This window comes from Rhea pennata, chromosome 19, assembly GCF_028389875.1.
Source record: "Rhea pennata isolate bPtePen1 chromosome 19, bPtePen1.pri, whole genome shotgun sequence".
NCBI lineage: Eukaryota > Metazoa > Chordata > Aves > Rheiformes > Rheidae > Rhea > Rhea pennata.
The window spans coordinates 892,504-909,969 of NC_084681.1; the positions used below are offsets into that span (position 1 = coordinate 892,504).

Genomic DNA, 17,466 nt, shown 5'->3' on the forward strand with positions numbered 1-17,466 from the left:
GCCTTACCGACCTGAGAGAGTTTCTTCCTTTGCATTGTTGACAAGTGATGTGGCTGGAGGGGAACACGAAGTGCTGGCTAATCCGCTCACCTCACCCTTCACATAAGTTGCTTGTCTCCTGCCACTTGTTCTTGCTGCACTCTTGTTATTATTCTCCTAATTTAGCAGTGATAGAAACTCCTCAGATTGTATTAAACTTTGTGAAATTTCATGGTGGCGGCATGAGCAGTGCTAGGAACAGATAGTACCTGCAAACCTGCAGTGCCTTTTGGGGGAAATCATCTACCTTTATATGGTAAGAGAGGCAAGCTTCCAGCTCTCCACAACGGACACATCGCTGGGCTAACTGGCCAGCTGCCCCAGACTCCCCTGCCAGACTGCCTGAGACTCTGGCACCTGCTCTGCTCCAATGGCTCAACATTTCCCTTTGATACAGGATTTAAATAAGCCCAGAAGTTTGTGGATGTCCAGTGAGAATTTAATAATGGTATCAGGAGTTAATGAGCAGCCTGGCACTGCGATCAAGTTATCCAGGACATGACTGTTTCCTGGCAAACAGGAAGCGGGCCAGGTTATTAGCTCTGTCTCTTTATTACTCTGACTCTGGTAAAGTGGAATCCAGTGTCTTAAAGAAGCTCAGGAAGCTGTCAATAGCGAACAACGGGACACTGGAGCAGCAAGACACCTGAAATCCGCTCTGGCACAGGACAGCTGGTCAGAGGGGTAGGCACTGCTTCTGTAGACAGACTCCCACACAGCTGAGCACCGCTTCTATGAGAAAAAGCCAGCTTTTTCCCATGGTGGAGAATTCTGGTGCAGAGTCCTTAACTAAACAAATCCTGAGCGATTTCCACATTGCTGAATGACATCTTAATAGTGGAAAAATAACGCTTAAAATTATCTACTTCATCTCCTCCCATTGTCTTCTCTTGGCTGGGAACGACTGTTGCAGCAGAACCAGCTTGGGATCTTTGGGTAGGTGTGTTTGCGGGTTCCTCCTAGCTCACCGCAGCGCGTGAGCGCCCGCCGCGTTGGCCTGGGTTGTGCTGAGTGCGCAGTGTCTGGAAGAGCTGCCCCCACGGCTGCCACTCCTCACGCGGAGCGCCCGGTGAGGCAGCAGCGCTGGCTCGGTGCTGACAAACCACCCACGGGTGGTGCGAAGGTCTTGCAGCAACCCCTGCCGCTCACGAGGACACGGGCGACGGCAGGTGGTGCCCGGTTGCCGTTGCCCCCTCGGTGAGCTGGGGCCTGCCTGCGTGGAGTAGTGTCGGTCGGCAGGTAGATGGTTCTAGTGTTTTCTCATATGCCATTTTCCTGAGGCTAGTAATCCAGCCACTGCCACTTGGAGTTGGCCCCTGCAGGAACACATTGAGTGTTTCCAGGCATTCCCCAGCTGAAACCCTGGGCCTGCCTCTCTGCCCGCTGGAGTCTGGTGAGAGTAACACCAACTCAATACCCAACAAGTCTCTTCTTCATACAACTGCAAAAGAATTAGCTCGGGCTGTGGGGTGGTATCCAGCCAAGTCCCCTTCTGTAGCCCGGACTATAAGGTACAACACCCAGTCTGTACTACAATGTACTACACAAAGGCCTCACACAAACTTTTATTATTCACTGAAATGTCATAAATCTCAAAGAACTCCCTGCTTCACAGCAAAGCAGTCACCAGTCTTTATATGAGGTGTCACCTCATACAACCTCAGCACACAACTGCAGCATTTCAGCCCAGTTAACTCTCACATTATTATCTGGGCAATTTCAGAGCGGTGCACTATGCTGATAGCTTTCACAGTTGCTCTCATCAAGGAGATTTTCATCCTTCAAATTAAAGAGAGACTTCACACAAGTCAGGAGCCGAACTGTCCTTCTAACACGTAAGAGCACTCATTGGCACAGTATTTGCAGAAGGTCAAGTCTTCTTCCCCTTGCAGAAGCAGCATGTGTTTGGTACTTGGTGGTTTCACATTAAGTCATCCCAAATGCCAGCCTCACTTCCTAATAGGTACACAGCATACATGGTCCAGCAAATGCAGCTGCAAATGGGCTAAGGATAAGACCTTGCAGCAAGGCTCATTAAAAAATCTTCTTGTCAGATGGAGGTACCTGCTGCAGCAGAGGATACACAGTTTTCAACACATGCTACTAATAAAGCAAATATGCCTAACAGACAAAGCTAGAAAGTTAGCATGGACTTCTCATCTTGTCAGACCAAGACATAGTTGTGTAAAAGAAGTGATGTGGTTCACGTGAGAGGGAGAAAGACAACAGTAAAAAGACACCAAGACTTCATACACCATGCAAAAGGAAGTAGCAAAGGCAGTGCAGTACACTTTCACCTCGTCTCCCTTTTCATTCTTATAAGGGAGCTATTCTCCAGGCTCTATTTGGCACAAACTTTGGCTCAGGACACACCTTTGGATGTCACTGAATTTGGTTAGGACATTTCGTATTTGGCAACACAGCTGTGCTCAAGGTCCCAACTCCACTTCCAGTTGGCATATATTATAGAAGGCAGCAGGAGAAATTTGCTGTTCTCTCAAAAATAATGCAAGGGAAACTTATCAAAGACAGAGTTCAGCAAAATGACTGCAACAACTGAAGTTTTGTTTCCATCTTGGGAAGGGTAAGAGGGCACATCACTGCTACCAACTGAAGCATCTAAAGCACAGTTGCAATGTAGATGCTACAGTCTATGGTGAAGACAGATAAGGACAGAAAATAACCAGTACTTGATAAGAGCTAAGGGAAACACATTGGGAAACATACTAGAAACAACAGCCTTCTATAAACCAGTATCTAAAGTCTGTAGTTGTCAGTATAAAGAAGCAGCTTTGCTGCAATATAATGGAGAAGTAAACTTTGAAATAGGTCTGTGAAATACCCTGAATACAGAAAAGCAGTGCTCGAGGACCCGTGGCTGCACACTTCCTGTATAAATGGGAAAAAAACATGCTAGCAAGTATATTGTATAAAAAAAGGCAAGAGACAGACCTGTAGGCGACCAGTCCTACCTCACCAACAAATGACATACCCTCCCCACTATCCCAATAACTTGCAGTTTTATTTTTGGCAGATATAATCAAAATGATCATCATGGCTTTAGAGACAAGCCACTAAGCTGCACGTTTTAGTTGAAGCAGAGAGTGCATGTGTGCAGTATGCTCTGGATGAAGGGACATTGACAGAGAGAAGTCTTGCCACAGTTCTGCTCTCTCCACTTGACCCACAAATGCTGCCAGTTGTACTCGTCTCTCTTGAGCGTTCTCATTTCTCATCTGCAAGTAACATAGTTTTTGTTGCTAACTAGTCTATCCAGGAGGTAAAATAATGGGTCATTGTTAAGATCTAGAAATGCTTCATATTTCTAACCAAATCAAATCCAAAAACATGCAAACACTGTTCCTGGTTTGATACATTTCACTCAGGTTCCACTACTTAGTGGAATGGAATTTACTTCCCCCTGTAAAGTGATTTAATTCCTCTTCCATTCTCCACCTTTCAGTCTTCTCAGGAGTCTTGACAAGCTCTCCCTCTACTTTTGTCTTTAACATTTTTCTCCTGTACATATCCTTCCTGCCCTTCCTTCTGCTGCTGCTACACCCTGTTCCTCTGCAGCTATTTTCGGAAAGCAAAGACGTCTCGTGTTTTCAGACCTCTCTTGCCTTCACTTCCTGGTTTAGGAGAAGACACTTCCGCCAGTCCCCCATATGGGCAGCTCTCAGATTCCGGGTGATGGCCAGAGCACTCTACAGCAGGGATGAAGCCGCTGTCCCACATTCCTGTCCCACACAGCTTGCATAGGTCATGCAGGCTGCAGGGGATGCGGGGTAACAGGTGGAACTGATAGAGCAGACTTCTTGCCTAGAGGAGAAATAGAAACAAAGTCGTTCAATTATCAGCAGAGGATGAATATGGGGAGCAGGGGTCGCGAGATGTCCTCCTGTGCTATACTCCTGTTTAGCTCCATTAGAAGAGTCAAAACTTCAGCAGAGGAGCATCCCTCCTGAACCCTAAATTGAAGGTTAAATTGGAGACACTGCCAGCAGATAAATTTAGAGACGGTTGGTCTTAGCATTAAATTCCTCCATCTCAAGCATCACAACACCTTTATTAGCCACGGAGCTGTAGCAGCCCAGGCAGTGCAGCAACAACCTCATCCCTGCTGCTTGCCAGTGCGTTTCAGGCTGTCAGGTGGAGGGGGAGCTCTGCTGCATGGCTCTGCTGCATACTCAGCGTCTCTGAGTAAGCTGCCACTAAGAGGAGCGGGCAGGAGAGGCGGTACTGTCAGCAGGAACAGACCAGGGGAACTGCTGCATGCATCACATCATGTGGCCTACAGTCACTCACAGATGGAGATGGATTGGAGACCATGACATGAAGATGAAAAGCTCTGTCTGCTACTTCCCCTAAGTATGTGCAAGTTCTGTTATCCCAACCACACTGTTACTTTCTAAGTCCTCTACAACTATCTCTTCTTTCTGCAGAACCGGTTCCAGGCAAACACCAGCACCCTATTCTTCCAGGCTCCAGAGAAGCAGAAGGATACAGGAGATGGGGAAGATTTAGCATCTTATTTTCTCGAGGGTCAGACTCATCTTGTAGACCAGAGACTTGGCCCTCATCCGCACACGGGAATTTACCTTCCTGAGTACAAGTTCTCCATTCATGTGCATAGCCAGGTTGCTGAAATGCAGCAGCATCTGGTCAGTGGCCAGCTGTTGTTCAATGACATCATCCCCATATATCACCACTATGGCCACACAGATAAAGAGGTGGAAATAGTCAGTCTGCAATGAGAAAATCAGCTGGATTACAGCAGGTGGACACAGAGGTCTGACTTAATCTCCCCACCCTCTACATGCATGTCCGGATCAAAGATTTTGCTTTGAGTAGTATCTCTTTCCAGTTTTGCCTAGTCACACTCAGAAAGTGAATTACCGGTGAATTTTGAATCATAGCTGAGTCAGTCTGTTGCCTTTAAAGTACGGGAGTGAGGTTTGGGCCACAGGTTTCAAAGCTGACTAGTGATTTTGGGAAAACATTTTCCAGCTGTTTAAGAGAAGTCTGAAATTCAGAAGCGAATGTTCAGCACTTCCTGAAAAGCCTCTTTTTGAAGCCCAGACATCCCCAGATAGGAGAAATAGGCCTCCATCTTTCTGCTCCTTTGATAGTTACATACCTGCTATAATACTTCCCATCATGAATGTACCTACTCCAAATCTCCCCTAGACATCTTACAGGGACGATTCTGCAGGAAAATGCCTACAAGTAATGACAGCTGCTAAACAAGACTTTTCAGGTGTCAGTACTGCTATGCTCACCCAAGTAGGAGAGGAAGGAGACCTTTCATAGGCAGAATACTCTCCTTGTCACCCAGCCCTACTGCTATCCTTGCAGGAGACCAGAAACCCAGTTCTTCAAATGCTCAGAATACTTGGGGAATTCGGTACTCAGCCAAACAAAGTTTTACATGAAGCAGGGATCTTTTGAGCTGATTGGTCTTTGAGCTCCAGAATTCTGTAATGAGGCAACTCAAGGTGCAGTTTGTATCAATTTTAGTTTCCTTCAAGATAAACTGCAGCAAATCAAACTAGAACACTGCTGACAGTAAGCTATGCTGTCACAGTCTCAGCTAGCTAAAACCAGCTAAGAAAGTACTGCGGGAAAGGGAATACCTGCAATGAAACTTATTCTGGATATGTTGCTACTAACAACCTTTAAGGAAATCCTGCAACGCTTGCTGAGATGGTGAGGATTCAGCAAAGGACACACCGTTGCCCAGGGTGACTTGTCTCCAGCTGTCTAACCTGATAGTGAGCCCAGCATGCTTCCCACATGCGCAAAGCCTCAGCATCTGGAAATTCACGTTTAAAACAGAGGAGGATCCAACGGTGACAGAAAAGCATCTGCAGGCCATCCTCTCCCAAGGAAAGCAGGTGCTGATAGAAGTGTGGGTGCATGAGCCGTAACAACTCTCGCAGGTACATCTGGAAAAGATGCTCTCAGCTGAGCCACTGCCTTGTACACAAGGACTCGCGCTACCATCACCCACCACACTCTCCATCCCAAGGAGCCCCTCGCATGGCATGCCTACTGTGGGCTCCAACATAACAGGCTACAGGTCTCTTCTTTCACAAAAAGCTCCTCCTTTACATTTTGGCCTATTCACTGCCTGTTTAACACAGCACAACCAGGAAGGACTCTTGGATCTATCATTAACAGGTAGAACTCATAGGCCACTGTGCTGTTTCACAAGGAAGGAGGGAGAGCGAAAAGCAAATCCCATGACACTGATGTTGTGAAAAGGAAGAAGAGAAGACATTTAGGCTGGGGAAGGCAGCATAGAGCTATAGCCTTAAAAACTAAACAACAACAACAAAAAAAAACTAAAAAAAGGAAAGAAAAAAGCTATCTCTAGCTAAAGCTAAAAAGAATAGTTATCTCTGGCAATATTTCATTTCACTAGACAGTGAACAATATGGAAGTGATTTCGGAAAGTCTGACCATAAAGGTACACTTCAGTGCATAAACCTGTACATTAACAAACTGCACATCACCAGCAACATCCCATAAGATCTCCACCAGAAATTCACCACTTTAAATTGGTGGCATCATGACCAGGACATAATTGTTTATGTTTAGAATGGATTTTCCAGGATCTTTACTAGAAAAGAATGGATATTAATGTTGCAATCTGAAACACTCCTATTTTTAAAGAAGGTATGTTATTTAAAGAAATTCTTTTAGATATATAAAGCTTTTCATTTGGACACCATAAAAAAACTATTAAAAATGTTAAGACCTTCAAAAAAGCCCACAAAAAAGAGTGCTGCAGCCCAATCACTTCCTCTGCCCCATTCACATTAAATGCCTCAGAATCAGGAAAAGAAACGAACCTATGAGTCTTCATTATCTGAGAGAAGTGCAAAGAATAAGCAAACAACATCCTAAATACATCTGATCATAAAAGATTCCTTGCATCAGCATCCTTCAAAGTGGTCAAAGTAACTTTAATCTGACAATCTATTTGCTATAACTGCCTCTGGAGTGTCCCAGTCACCTAGGATTCCTTTCATCCATCAGGCATTTTGTGACTTTGGGATGTGATTCTGTATGCTGGAACCCACAGCAACAGCCTAGGTAACTGCTCCATGGCATTCTTCTAATTTGACCAGGGAGAAGAGAAGTTAAAGATTTGATAAAACTGAGCTCTGTGCTCAAAACCTCACCAGCTGTTTCTCCATATCCTCATCCCGGGGTGAGCTGATGAAGATCGTATTCTGCATCAATCCCACAAAGCACCAGAAAGTATCCGACTCATCTAGGACCTCTGCCAGGATTGGGGCAACCAGGTCAGACATCCCTTGGGAGTATCCAATTGTTGGGTTAAATACTGCATAGTTCAGCAATATTCTTCTAGAGAAAGACATTCAAGTGGAGAGGTGAGATGCAGAGTGGGCACATCACAGCTGAGCTCAGTACTCTTCCCATTCTACCCCTTATTCCCACCACACAGACTGGGTTGGACAAAGTGCAGAACAGTAGTAGATCATTCCTGCCATCTGAAAGTTTAATATGCAATTACAACCACAGAGGTATGCGATTTATACCACACATGCATGAGATCTTTTGAACATCTGTAAAGCATGTTGCATCCCACAGAACTGTTTCCCCTAACTCTATCTAGAACCATAAGAGAGATACACTAACAGTATATGGAACTGGAATCTTCCAAATTCTAGCAGTACGGCCAAAGCACAGACCTAGGATTACCACATTTTGCATCAATTCAGAGAGGCTCCTGGATGAATGACAAGAATTCTGAATAGCACACAGCAGTCTAAAACAATGGATTTGAGCAGAACTCCTTAGGCTCCCGCTTTCCAATCTGTGGGCCAGCCCACTGGCAGCAGTGCAGTAGAAACATGCAACATGGTTTGTCTCAGCTATGAAGGAGGCTCACGCTTCTTAAATGCTTACACATACACTGAAGCTAGATGATAGGAGGTTATTGTATCAGGAAGTAAATGGCTAAAGAAGCAGTGAAAGCATTGGGGATGAAGTACTCGTTTCTGCATCATTCAGTACTAGCCACCGTATGCAAGACTTTCTGCAGCATCCCTAAGACAGGGGCCTAGGCACCACGCTCCCTGGACCAGAAGGGGCTTCTGAGTTTTCTGTACATTCAATAGGAAACTTTGTTTGGGAGACTAGAACCAGACTCGTCACCTCATAGTTTCCACATTTGGATTGCCCTCTCCACGAAAGAACTGGTTGCTGCGGTCAGTCCTCACGACGTCTTTATCTACTGTGAACTGTACTTTACGCAAGAAATCTTTATGTTCATCTGGAGTCATTGAAAGTCTGAAAATAGAGAAGCAACATGAGTATGTTGCCACAATGCAAATATAATTGCCACAAGGAACAAACAGCCTTGTTTCAGCTTTAGATCTGAGAGAGAAACTAATCTTTCTGCACAGAGATTTCTCATCACCAGAACACCAGACAAGCAGGTCTACCTAGACATGCATTATATTTTTCCTCTGATAAATTGATCAGGCTCCACTTCAGAAGTAGCTAGACCCTCTGCTCTCCAGTGATCCTTGTGTGTGGCAGTTCAGAACTTAGCAGTCAGTCTTTAGAATATTCCTAATTAATAATGTCTTTCTTCAGCTTCAATATACCCACAACTAGTTTAAAATTCACAGTTCTGTAGCAATAATTTACTTGAATTAGATTTCTCTTTTTCTTCCATATTTTTACATCCAAATATATTTATAAAGATGTATAAGATCTCATTTTCATCTTCAATGTGCTAAACCAAACATATTAAGCTGCTAGCCTTGCCCGTGAAGTAAGATTTCCTACATGGTACAGGCAAGCCTGTTTCAAGAACCCAAGTAACATAACATTTGAGTTACACAGTATTAGCTCCAGATGCTCAAAAGTTCAGCTATGCCTAATAACACCTCCTTTACCCATCCCTCTCACTTTCACACTCTATCAACTTCTCCTGAAAAGGAGGAGGCAGAGACTCTGTAATTCAGTAGTGGTATTAATGTCACTTAAGGCCTAAGGAGAGATGAACAGCAGAGGATGAAGCTGGTCTGTTACCTTTTCTCCTGGATCTCAAAGTATTCTTTCCTCTTCTGCATCCTCAGTGCCTCCCTCTCTTCAGAGGTGGACTCATAGCTGTAGTAGTGCAGCAAAAAAGGCCACACTTCCCCACGGATGGAAATATCAATCCCACCAAAGAAAATGGCCTGGAAGAAGGAGCAAAAGTTATGACTGGTACAGATTTAACATTCCCAAACACAGCAACAAGAAACTGCCTGCTACTATGCTTTGGTGGCTTTGCAGTTCTTTCCTGACAAGTGACGCCTTGATTCAAGCTCCTGCAATTTGCACATGTTTAGAGGGAAAGTGCTGGCCTTCTATTCCCAGACGAGACACAAATCGGGCTCATTTCAATGTCAATAACCCCCCCTGGAGAGGCTCTATGATTAACGTGTCGTTCTCATGTCACGGCTTAATCCCCAGTTCTTGGAGACACTGCATTTCACTGCAAACTTCTCTCTCAGGACTTGGACTCAGTGCTCCCCTGCAATTCCTGAATTATCCCCATACAGTAATCTCAATTTTCCTTTCTTCGATTTGTTCATACTGCATTTTGCAAACACATCCAGCACTGGACACTTTGGTCTACTACTTCCAAAGGGCAACAGAAGCAGGACAACTCACTCTCCCCAGTCAGAAAGGTGTTATTCCATTATTCTGTCTGTAGCAGATTCATCTGCAGTCCAAGCAAGACTTCCAGCCAAGCACTATAAGCAAATCTTAAACTCTCAAACACCCAGTGCCTGCCCCAGCATGAAAGCAAATGATCCCAACTTCCACCTGGGGACTTGCACTCTGTGGCAAGAGAGAACAGATCGAAATAGCAGCAGCCACCCCTCTCACCTTCTGCAGCTTGTACTCTTCTTCCACCTGTCCAGATTCATTCAAGTGATTGAGCCAGGCAGACACATCGAGACGCTTATACGTGTTCTCCTCTGGATGGGTCTCTGAGGACGGCAACTTGGGACGACGGATAGAGAACTGCATACATGTCTTCTCATCCGTAAGCTGCTGAATGGAGGAAAATAAAAAAAAACAAACCCCAAACTGGAAGCAGCAGCCAGAGATAGGAGCAGAGTTCAAAACCAGCAGCTTTCAGAGCAGGAAAAGCTTTTTGCATGGTTCTCTTTGGATTAAGCACCAAGGCATAGTACTTGGGAAGTTTTTGTTTTTGTTTTTGTTTTTGTTTTTTTTTTTTTTTTGAATTATAACTATTACAATAACAAGAGTGATTAGAATAATTAAAAATCTGAATACACACAAAACAGCTTCATCTTAAAAAAAATAATAATTATTTCCATTCCTCCCCCAACCTTATCCCTGACCTGAAACTGAATTAATGCTGCTTACAGCAAAACTTCACCCTGCCAGGAATGCCTGCAATAAATTACATATGATTGGCCATATACAAAGGGATTGCTGTTAGGCAAGCAGGGGACTGCACTGCCAGGCTCTCTAAGGGCACTCATGATCCCAGTGCAAGACTGCAGCTGACATTTAATTTAAAAATCAAAGGTTGTTCAATGCAAAAAGTGAGCCCATGCGACCATAATAAGAAAAGCAGCAGGGGGCTCTGTGGGAAGGATGGAAATTTAAAAATCACTGTTTCTAATAAGCACAATACAGTATCTTAAACAGATAATTAAAGAGCTCTTATCACATTTGTATGTAGATTGAACAAAATATGGCAAGATGCCTTGTCAAAACATTTTCGAATGCAGTGTGCTATGCCTCACAAAATGGATGAAAGACTGACAGAATTTCAGACGTAGCACTGTAGATTTCCCAGCCACCTTACATGCCTAAAGCATAGTGCTGACCCGTCTGGTTGCCATATCTAGCAAAATAACTACCTAAGCAAGTTTTCTGGATTATCTTCTCCCATATTCCACAAAGAGAACAGCAACGGATGAAGGTAAGTGAGTACAACAAAGATCTCACATCTGACTTGCAGTTGTATCCTAAACAACATCCAATACTTTGTAGCTTTCTGCCTGACTTGATGACATGACCTCCTAACTTTATTTCTCCAACACACTGCCTGGGCTAAAAGTGTAGGTGCAACACATGTACTGAAAAAAACCTGTCTCCACCTCATGAACCTTGCTCAGATACCTGGTCTTTGAGATGGGTCTCTGTGCAGTACTTCCATTGCTGAAACACCTCAGACAGTTTATCCAGGCCACCATGGTGAAAATGGAAGATCTTGTATTGACTCTCCCTGCTTGCAACAACCAGTTGTCCACAGGTGCATGCCTCATCACTGCAAGACAAATCAAGGGGGGGAGATCAACCCAAATTTATTGCCCAGGGCAACTAGAGGCATAGCAGAGAAGGGGTACATTAGATGAGAAAGGAAAGCAAATTATTAAAAAGTGTAGCACTAAGTTGTCCCTTAAAACAGGGAGCGGAAACAATTTTATAGCTCAGGACATGGCAATAAGGACCACAGGATCTTTCTGAGTTTGTTTCCCTCAGGAAACTTCACTCACACCTGGTAACAGCACTCCTTTCCCCTTCCATGATGTGAAGGAATTAAATTTTGTCTTTCCTGGAGAACAAAAGGAGCAAGAAATCTAGTCCAAAAATAGCGACCCAGTACACAAAGTCATCTCCTAGGGATGTGTGGACTTGATTGCACACAGTCTTCTCAAAGGAACCAGGGAGTAAAACTGAAAGTAAAAAGCATTTGTACTATCTTTTTTAATAAATTGAAAGTTAATTCAAGAGGTTAAGAGCAGTAAGACCCTAGAGAAGCCCAGTGAGGGGCAGGCAATGGAGAAGGTAGTGTAGATAAAGAGACGTTTTCCACACCCCAATGTTATTTTAAGTATTTTTTGCAAGACAACTAACAGTATCAGTATCTTCAGCTTACTAGGGAAAAATGTTCCTTTAGACCTCAAACTGTTATTCAGAGGCGCTCCTTGAGAAGGTTCACTCGTGCATTCCTGGAGACAACCATTAGTGAATGACGTACAAATAGAATTGTGGAAGCCATCTGTCTCCACAGCGCCCAGTTCACATTGATTCAGGGTATGTACAAGTATCACTTGGATAAATAAGAGAAAACTCTAGATAAAAAAAAGTAATCAATATCTTACCTAAAGAAAAGGCGAAGGGACCTCATTTGTCCCAGGTCCACCCTAAAGACACCACAGATCTGCTCTAAGGCAAATACTTTCTGCTGCTCATCCCATCTGGTGTTCTGTGTTTGCCCATTACTCTCCTGGAACTGGGCGCTGGTGTCAAGGCTAGAAGCAGAGCTGGTCGAGCAGGTCATGCGATTGTCACACGTGTCCCTGCAGACAAGAGCGCAGAGGAACGAAACCCAGCAAGACATTAGCCAAAGACTGTGGTTATCTGCAGTAATCACACAGGCTGAAAGCTAAAAACCCTTTGGCAGAGCTCCGAGATCAGAATTCACTGCAGTTTTAAAGAGTCAATAACAAAGAAACCAAACAAGAGAATAAATTATTTTTATTTAAATCAACTCCCTACTTTCTCCACAAACTATCCGATTTTTGGTCTGTTCTTAAAGTGTGAAGAGAACTGGGGAGAGTGAAAGCCATCCCTCAAGACACAGACTTCTGAGATATTTCAAAGCTAGTCAGTGCAGAAAGGAACAGCGCAGACGCCGCTGAGGAAGGGCCGGACCCCTGCTCCTCCACCCAAGCACAACGAGCAGTTTGGCCAGCCGGTACAGCAGGCACTTGTCTGCCCTCCCAGCCCATGCCACCAAGCCCTAAGCTGCAGGACTCCTTCAAGCCATTATGCCCTTGAGATTGATGACCCCTTTGGACAAAAAAAAGATGACTGCAGTAGCGCAGATGCTTAACAGGCTACCCCAGCAGCTCCAGCAGCACTTAGTGAATAACTTCCGAAGGAAAGGACTTCTTGCCCCACAGCTCAAGCAACCTCTTCAGCATGCAGCTCAGCTGCTCAGGGTCTGGCTGAGGACAGGATGAGTGAACACATTCAAATGGCAGTATTGACTAGGGATCTCATTTGGCAGATTCTCTCTGTAACCAGAAAGATCCAAAGATACTTCCCCTGAACCTGAGTTTCTCGTTATTCCTTTGCAAGTGGGCCTGACAAGCCTAGATTCATGTGTGTAAACTTCAGACAAATGGTTTCTGCTTGCAGACTTGAAACTTTGGAGAGTTAAGGAGAGGGAAATCAGACAGGAGCTCTTTAACCCACCACAAAGTAAAGAAAGTGAACCCAGCTGTTTTCCAATAAGCTAGGAGCTAACTGTGCTCCAGATACTCATCTCTAAGAGTAGCTGAGTTTAGATTAAAAAAACGCATATGCCTGCAACCAGCCCTGATCCCAAAAGGAAAATATCACTGCTTTGAGAATTAAGTGAATCTGAAACTGTGACCCCTTGATTCTTAAAAAGGCCAATACATGTGAACAATCTTAGCGCAAGCTCTGAATGGGTTCCGCTGTGAAATCAGGGTTTGCAAAACAAGGCAAGTAGCAGGTATAAAGACAGCCCCCTGCAATGCCACTTTATGCAATGTTTTCTAATCCGCTTATCTAACAATGTAGGCACTGAATGCTGAAAATCACACACTCAGCATGCATCTGCAGCACACCACATCAGTATGCTTTCCAAGCCTGGCTACAGTGCCTCTTCAACAGGGACGAGCCTTATTTGCAGCATCTACCAATGGTTCAGGTCATTGCATTCCAATGGACAGGTCTCCGGACATCCCAGTTAGTTGTGGGTTAAGTTTTTAACTGAGCCCCTGCGAGCAGTCTAGTTCAGATGTATGACTCAAAACCTTAGCGCCCACACGCATAGGAAATAAATCCCCAAACCCCCTTCTCCAGTCCTGCAGCATTATGTAGATGAGACAAAAATCTGTTATACATTCTGGTAAAAGAGCAGGCTTCACTACTCTGTTCAAGAAGTTCTGCTGCTCCATTTTTTTCTGAAAGAAAGCATCAAAGCAAAAAATACATTCAAGCCATTCTGAAGCTGAGGTCTCAGAACTGACGTGGCAATATCACCATGTGAGCAAGGATCACATCTACAACAACATAGGCAAATTCATTCAAAGAATGATAGCAGTTTTTCTAGTTTAGACATAGAGATACTTTCAGTCTTACAAGTGCAGCTATATATCATCACCTATACTGTGATTTTTTTTTTTTTACAAAAAATGTACTGAGAGTTATGAAAAACCAAATGTTATTTTCTGATAAAGCTGCAAAGTGTAGCACTTGCCTAAAGCACTTGATATCCCATGTTAAGGCAAAAGTAATAGGAGTTCTGGTACAAGACACTTGTGCTGGACTGCTTGCAAATCAGCAGCTAGTATTTATGAGGCAACACTTAGTAACAGCCACAGCTGGTTACACAGGATTTTCCTGGAAGAGATGACTCAAACCAGTTGAAAGACTAAACAGAGTCAACCAATTTTCTAAAATTCTTGCAAAGATGAACTGGTCAGTAAGACAAAAAGATGGAAAACTGGTTCACTGTGGGGATTATTGTCACATAGCTCCTTTGTCACGGAGGCCAACGTGCCGTTGTTGAAGTGCCTCATATCAAAAGATCGGCGGCAAACACGTGACTGCCGAGAAACAATATTTACTATTAATGCTGGGCATACCTGCTTTTATATTGAGGAACTGTGTACCTCCTAAATACAGAATGATATTGCCAGCTGCACTTACACCATATAATCAAAATCTGCTTCAGATACACAATTAGCTTTTATGATAAGCTTAGATACCGGACACTAGTCACAAAGGTACTGACAACACCGTATCTTCTGGAACTGTTTCTTGAAGACAAATGTTTACAGTTCCCATTTAGCCGCTAGTTACAAGCTTGTACATGCATCCAACATACACAGAAGCAATCTGACGCAAAATGTGCAAGTAGATTTACCCCTTTTGGACAGCAAAAATAGCAAGTATGAGCACAGAGTCTTGCAGTCTGCAAGCCAGGGAGATTCCAGTATTTTTATTGATGCAGAATACGAAATCTGAGACATTCTGTACATATCGTCTCCTTTACAGAAGTCTATAAACACATTCATACACAGTATAAATGCAGAGAGAATATCACTTCATGTATTTTGCATATTCAGTCACCGTGGTAATGAAGAAAAAATTCACCATGTTTAAAATTACCTTTTCCTGTATATATTTGTTGACAAAAGCACTTGAAATTATTCTAAACTGTTGGATTACTTTTAAAAATAATTCTAGTCTTTGACCATTCTGTACTTAAGTAGTGACAGGTAGGACGCATGATCAATGTTAATTCTGAGCGTTTTGAGGACTTCTCTAACTATGTACACAAAAGACACAGAAGGAAGGAATTCTTCAATTTACTCTTTATCAAAGTCAGTTTATTACATGTGTTAGAAGAGGGATTTATACCAAAGAGTCCTGCAAAATAAAAGAGATCAAGCACCGCAAGGAAAATAGCTGGTGAACATTTCATAGAAACATTAGATTGTGGGATCCAAGGAAAACAGAGTGCCCACCAGTGTGCAACACTTCTTAACAAAAAAAGAAACCCTCCGTGCAATAGCCAATGGGAACAAAAGGGAGAGAAAAAAAGAATAAGGGAGATAAACAAAACCTGAGGCAGGAAGCCAAGGGACATATTCATAATTCCACTTAAGCCTTTTTTTCTTATTTAACTCCCATTACCCTTTTGTCTCAAAATACATCTCATTCTTCCTGGTGAGGTCAGGGGGTGATGTATTTTCTCCACTCAACAATCAATTATAGCAATAACTGATTGCTAAAAATCAACTGTATCTACGTTCCATGAAGTTATGCAGCCCCTCAGAAAGAAAATACTTATCTAAAGCCTGCCTCCACCTCCTTCCACAATACTACAGATTTCTCATACTCCAAATCTGAGAACTTCAGCTGCACATGATCAGTGAAAATTTCTATGTGCAGTAATACCGCACATACTTAGCGACTTACTGTTCAGTCAGAGCATTTGGACACCTACAGCATAAAGAGATATAAAACCCAATTATTATTGGTGTTACAGAACCAAGACAAAGACCTGCACCAATTACATGGGAAGACTATTTCAGCAACAAAGATCCAACAACTCATTTATAACATGATGTGACAAATGTAACTATAAGAGGGAAAGGGGGTGAAGATTATAGCAATGATGTGACAGTCACCTAAGCTGTCAACGTGTGCCACCTGATTCTCATACAGTCTCTTGCATGAGTCAAACCCTCATCAGTTGGCTCTCCATCATCATTGCACTAAAGCACACCTTCAGTAGTAACAGCTTTCCTCATAGCCCAATCCATTCTCACATGATGGCTTGTGAAGAATCATTTACAGACAGTAAGTATCATCATAATGTATGAGCATCCATGTAATGGGAATTACGTGCCCCTTTTCCTCCCCAAGGGTTAGCATTTCTCTATTTCCCCACTCTTCCCCACAGGCACTGACCTTCCAGGTTCTTCTTCTTTCCAGCAAGGTGAAAGAGCTCATGGCAGCATCAGCTGCCTAAAATGTCCATGACAGCTGCAAATAAATAATCCATCAATAAAAGTTTAAAGCTATCCTGAAATGCCTAAAAAATGAGCGTAGCAACTGTCTGGACAAAGGGAAGTACTATCAGACAGCTGGAACCCAAATCTATCGTTCTCGTAGAAAATGTGTCCCTTACAAGATACATACACAACAAACTGTGAAACATGCTGATTTCAGCTACATATGAAAGAAGTGCAAAAGAAAACAGATTCCTATTTTGAGATGAAGTATTTTATCAAAATATTTCTGCCTGCTTCAAATAATGCTGCAGAGAAGGACTAGAAGGACACACAAAGAATGGCTGGCATTTCCAGAAGAGCATGACCACACAGAGCCCTAAGTTGATAGTGGAACACTGCAGTCGCACAAGCTATTCACATCTCATTAGCGCAGAAGAGGAACTAGGTTAAGAATTGTGTTAAATTCACCCTTTGGCTGAAAATATCTGGAATTTGAATTTCCTTTGCCTCAAAGAACCCATGCAGAATCAATTTACACTGACCTCTGTGAATAAGGAAAAAAAGAGATTTAGATACTCCCTCAATTTGGATGAAAGGTTACACAGAATTTCTTGAATGTCAAAACATACTCATGTAGAAGTATGTCTATTCATCTGCAAACACATGTGGAAACAAATCCAGCAATTCTTCCTGTTTAAAAGGGGAATCTGTGAAAAACTGCATAGGACGTTACAGTACAAAGTACATGAATGTCAACGTGGACTTTCCGAAAGCCAGTTCCACAGGCTTTCCATTGATCTGTTTGCTTTCAAAACATAAATTTCCCCACGTTGAACTGCACTAAATGCTA

At 43.2% G+C, this 17,466-nt stretch overlaps 1 protein-coding gene across 4 annotated transcripts in view; it reads right to left on the bottom strand.

Moving 5' to 3' along the window:
* Positions 1–1,590: 1,590 nt before the first annotated feature.
* TBC1D16 (TBC1 domain family member 16) overlaps positions 1,591–17,466 on the bottom strand; it is a 35,078-nt gene continuing 19,202 nt past the window's right edge. Inside the window, exons 1-10 of one of the 4 annotated variants that reach the window (XM_062591848.1) lie at positions 16,573–16,621; positions 12,219–12,416; positions 11,233–11,380; positions 9,961–10,128; positions 9,115–9,263; positions 8,230–8,364; positions 7,230–7,416; positions 5,808–5,987; positions 4,641–4,787; positions 1,591–3,861 (exon numbers count right to left, since the gene is read on the bottom strand). In XM_062591848.1, the coding sequence (XP_062447832.1) occupies positions 3,616–3,861; positions 4,641–4,787; positions 5,808–5,987; positions 7,230–7,416; positions 8,230–8,364; positions 9,115–9,263; positions 9,961–10,128; positions 11,233–11,380; positions 12,219–12,397 (1,539 nt within the window). In that variant the 5' untranslated portion in view covers positions 12,398–12,416; positions 16,573–16,621 and the 3' untranslated portion in view covers positions 1,591–3,615. Of the gene's footprint in view, positions 3,862–4,640; positions 4,788–5,807; positions 5,988–7,229; positions 7,417–8,229; positions 8,365–9,114; positions 9,264–9,960; positions 10,129–11,232; positions 11,381–12,218; positions 12,417–16,572; positions 16,622–17,466 lie in introns of those variants that run through there. The other 3 variants (XM_062591845.1, XM_062591846.1, XM_062591844.1) reach the window with 3 other exon arrangements.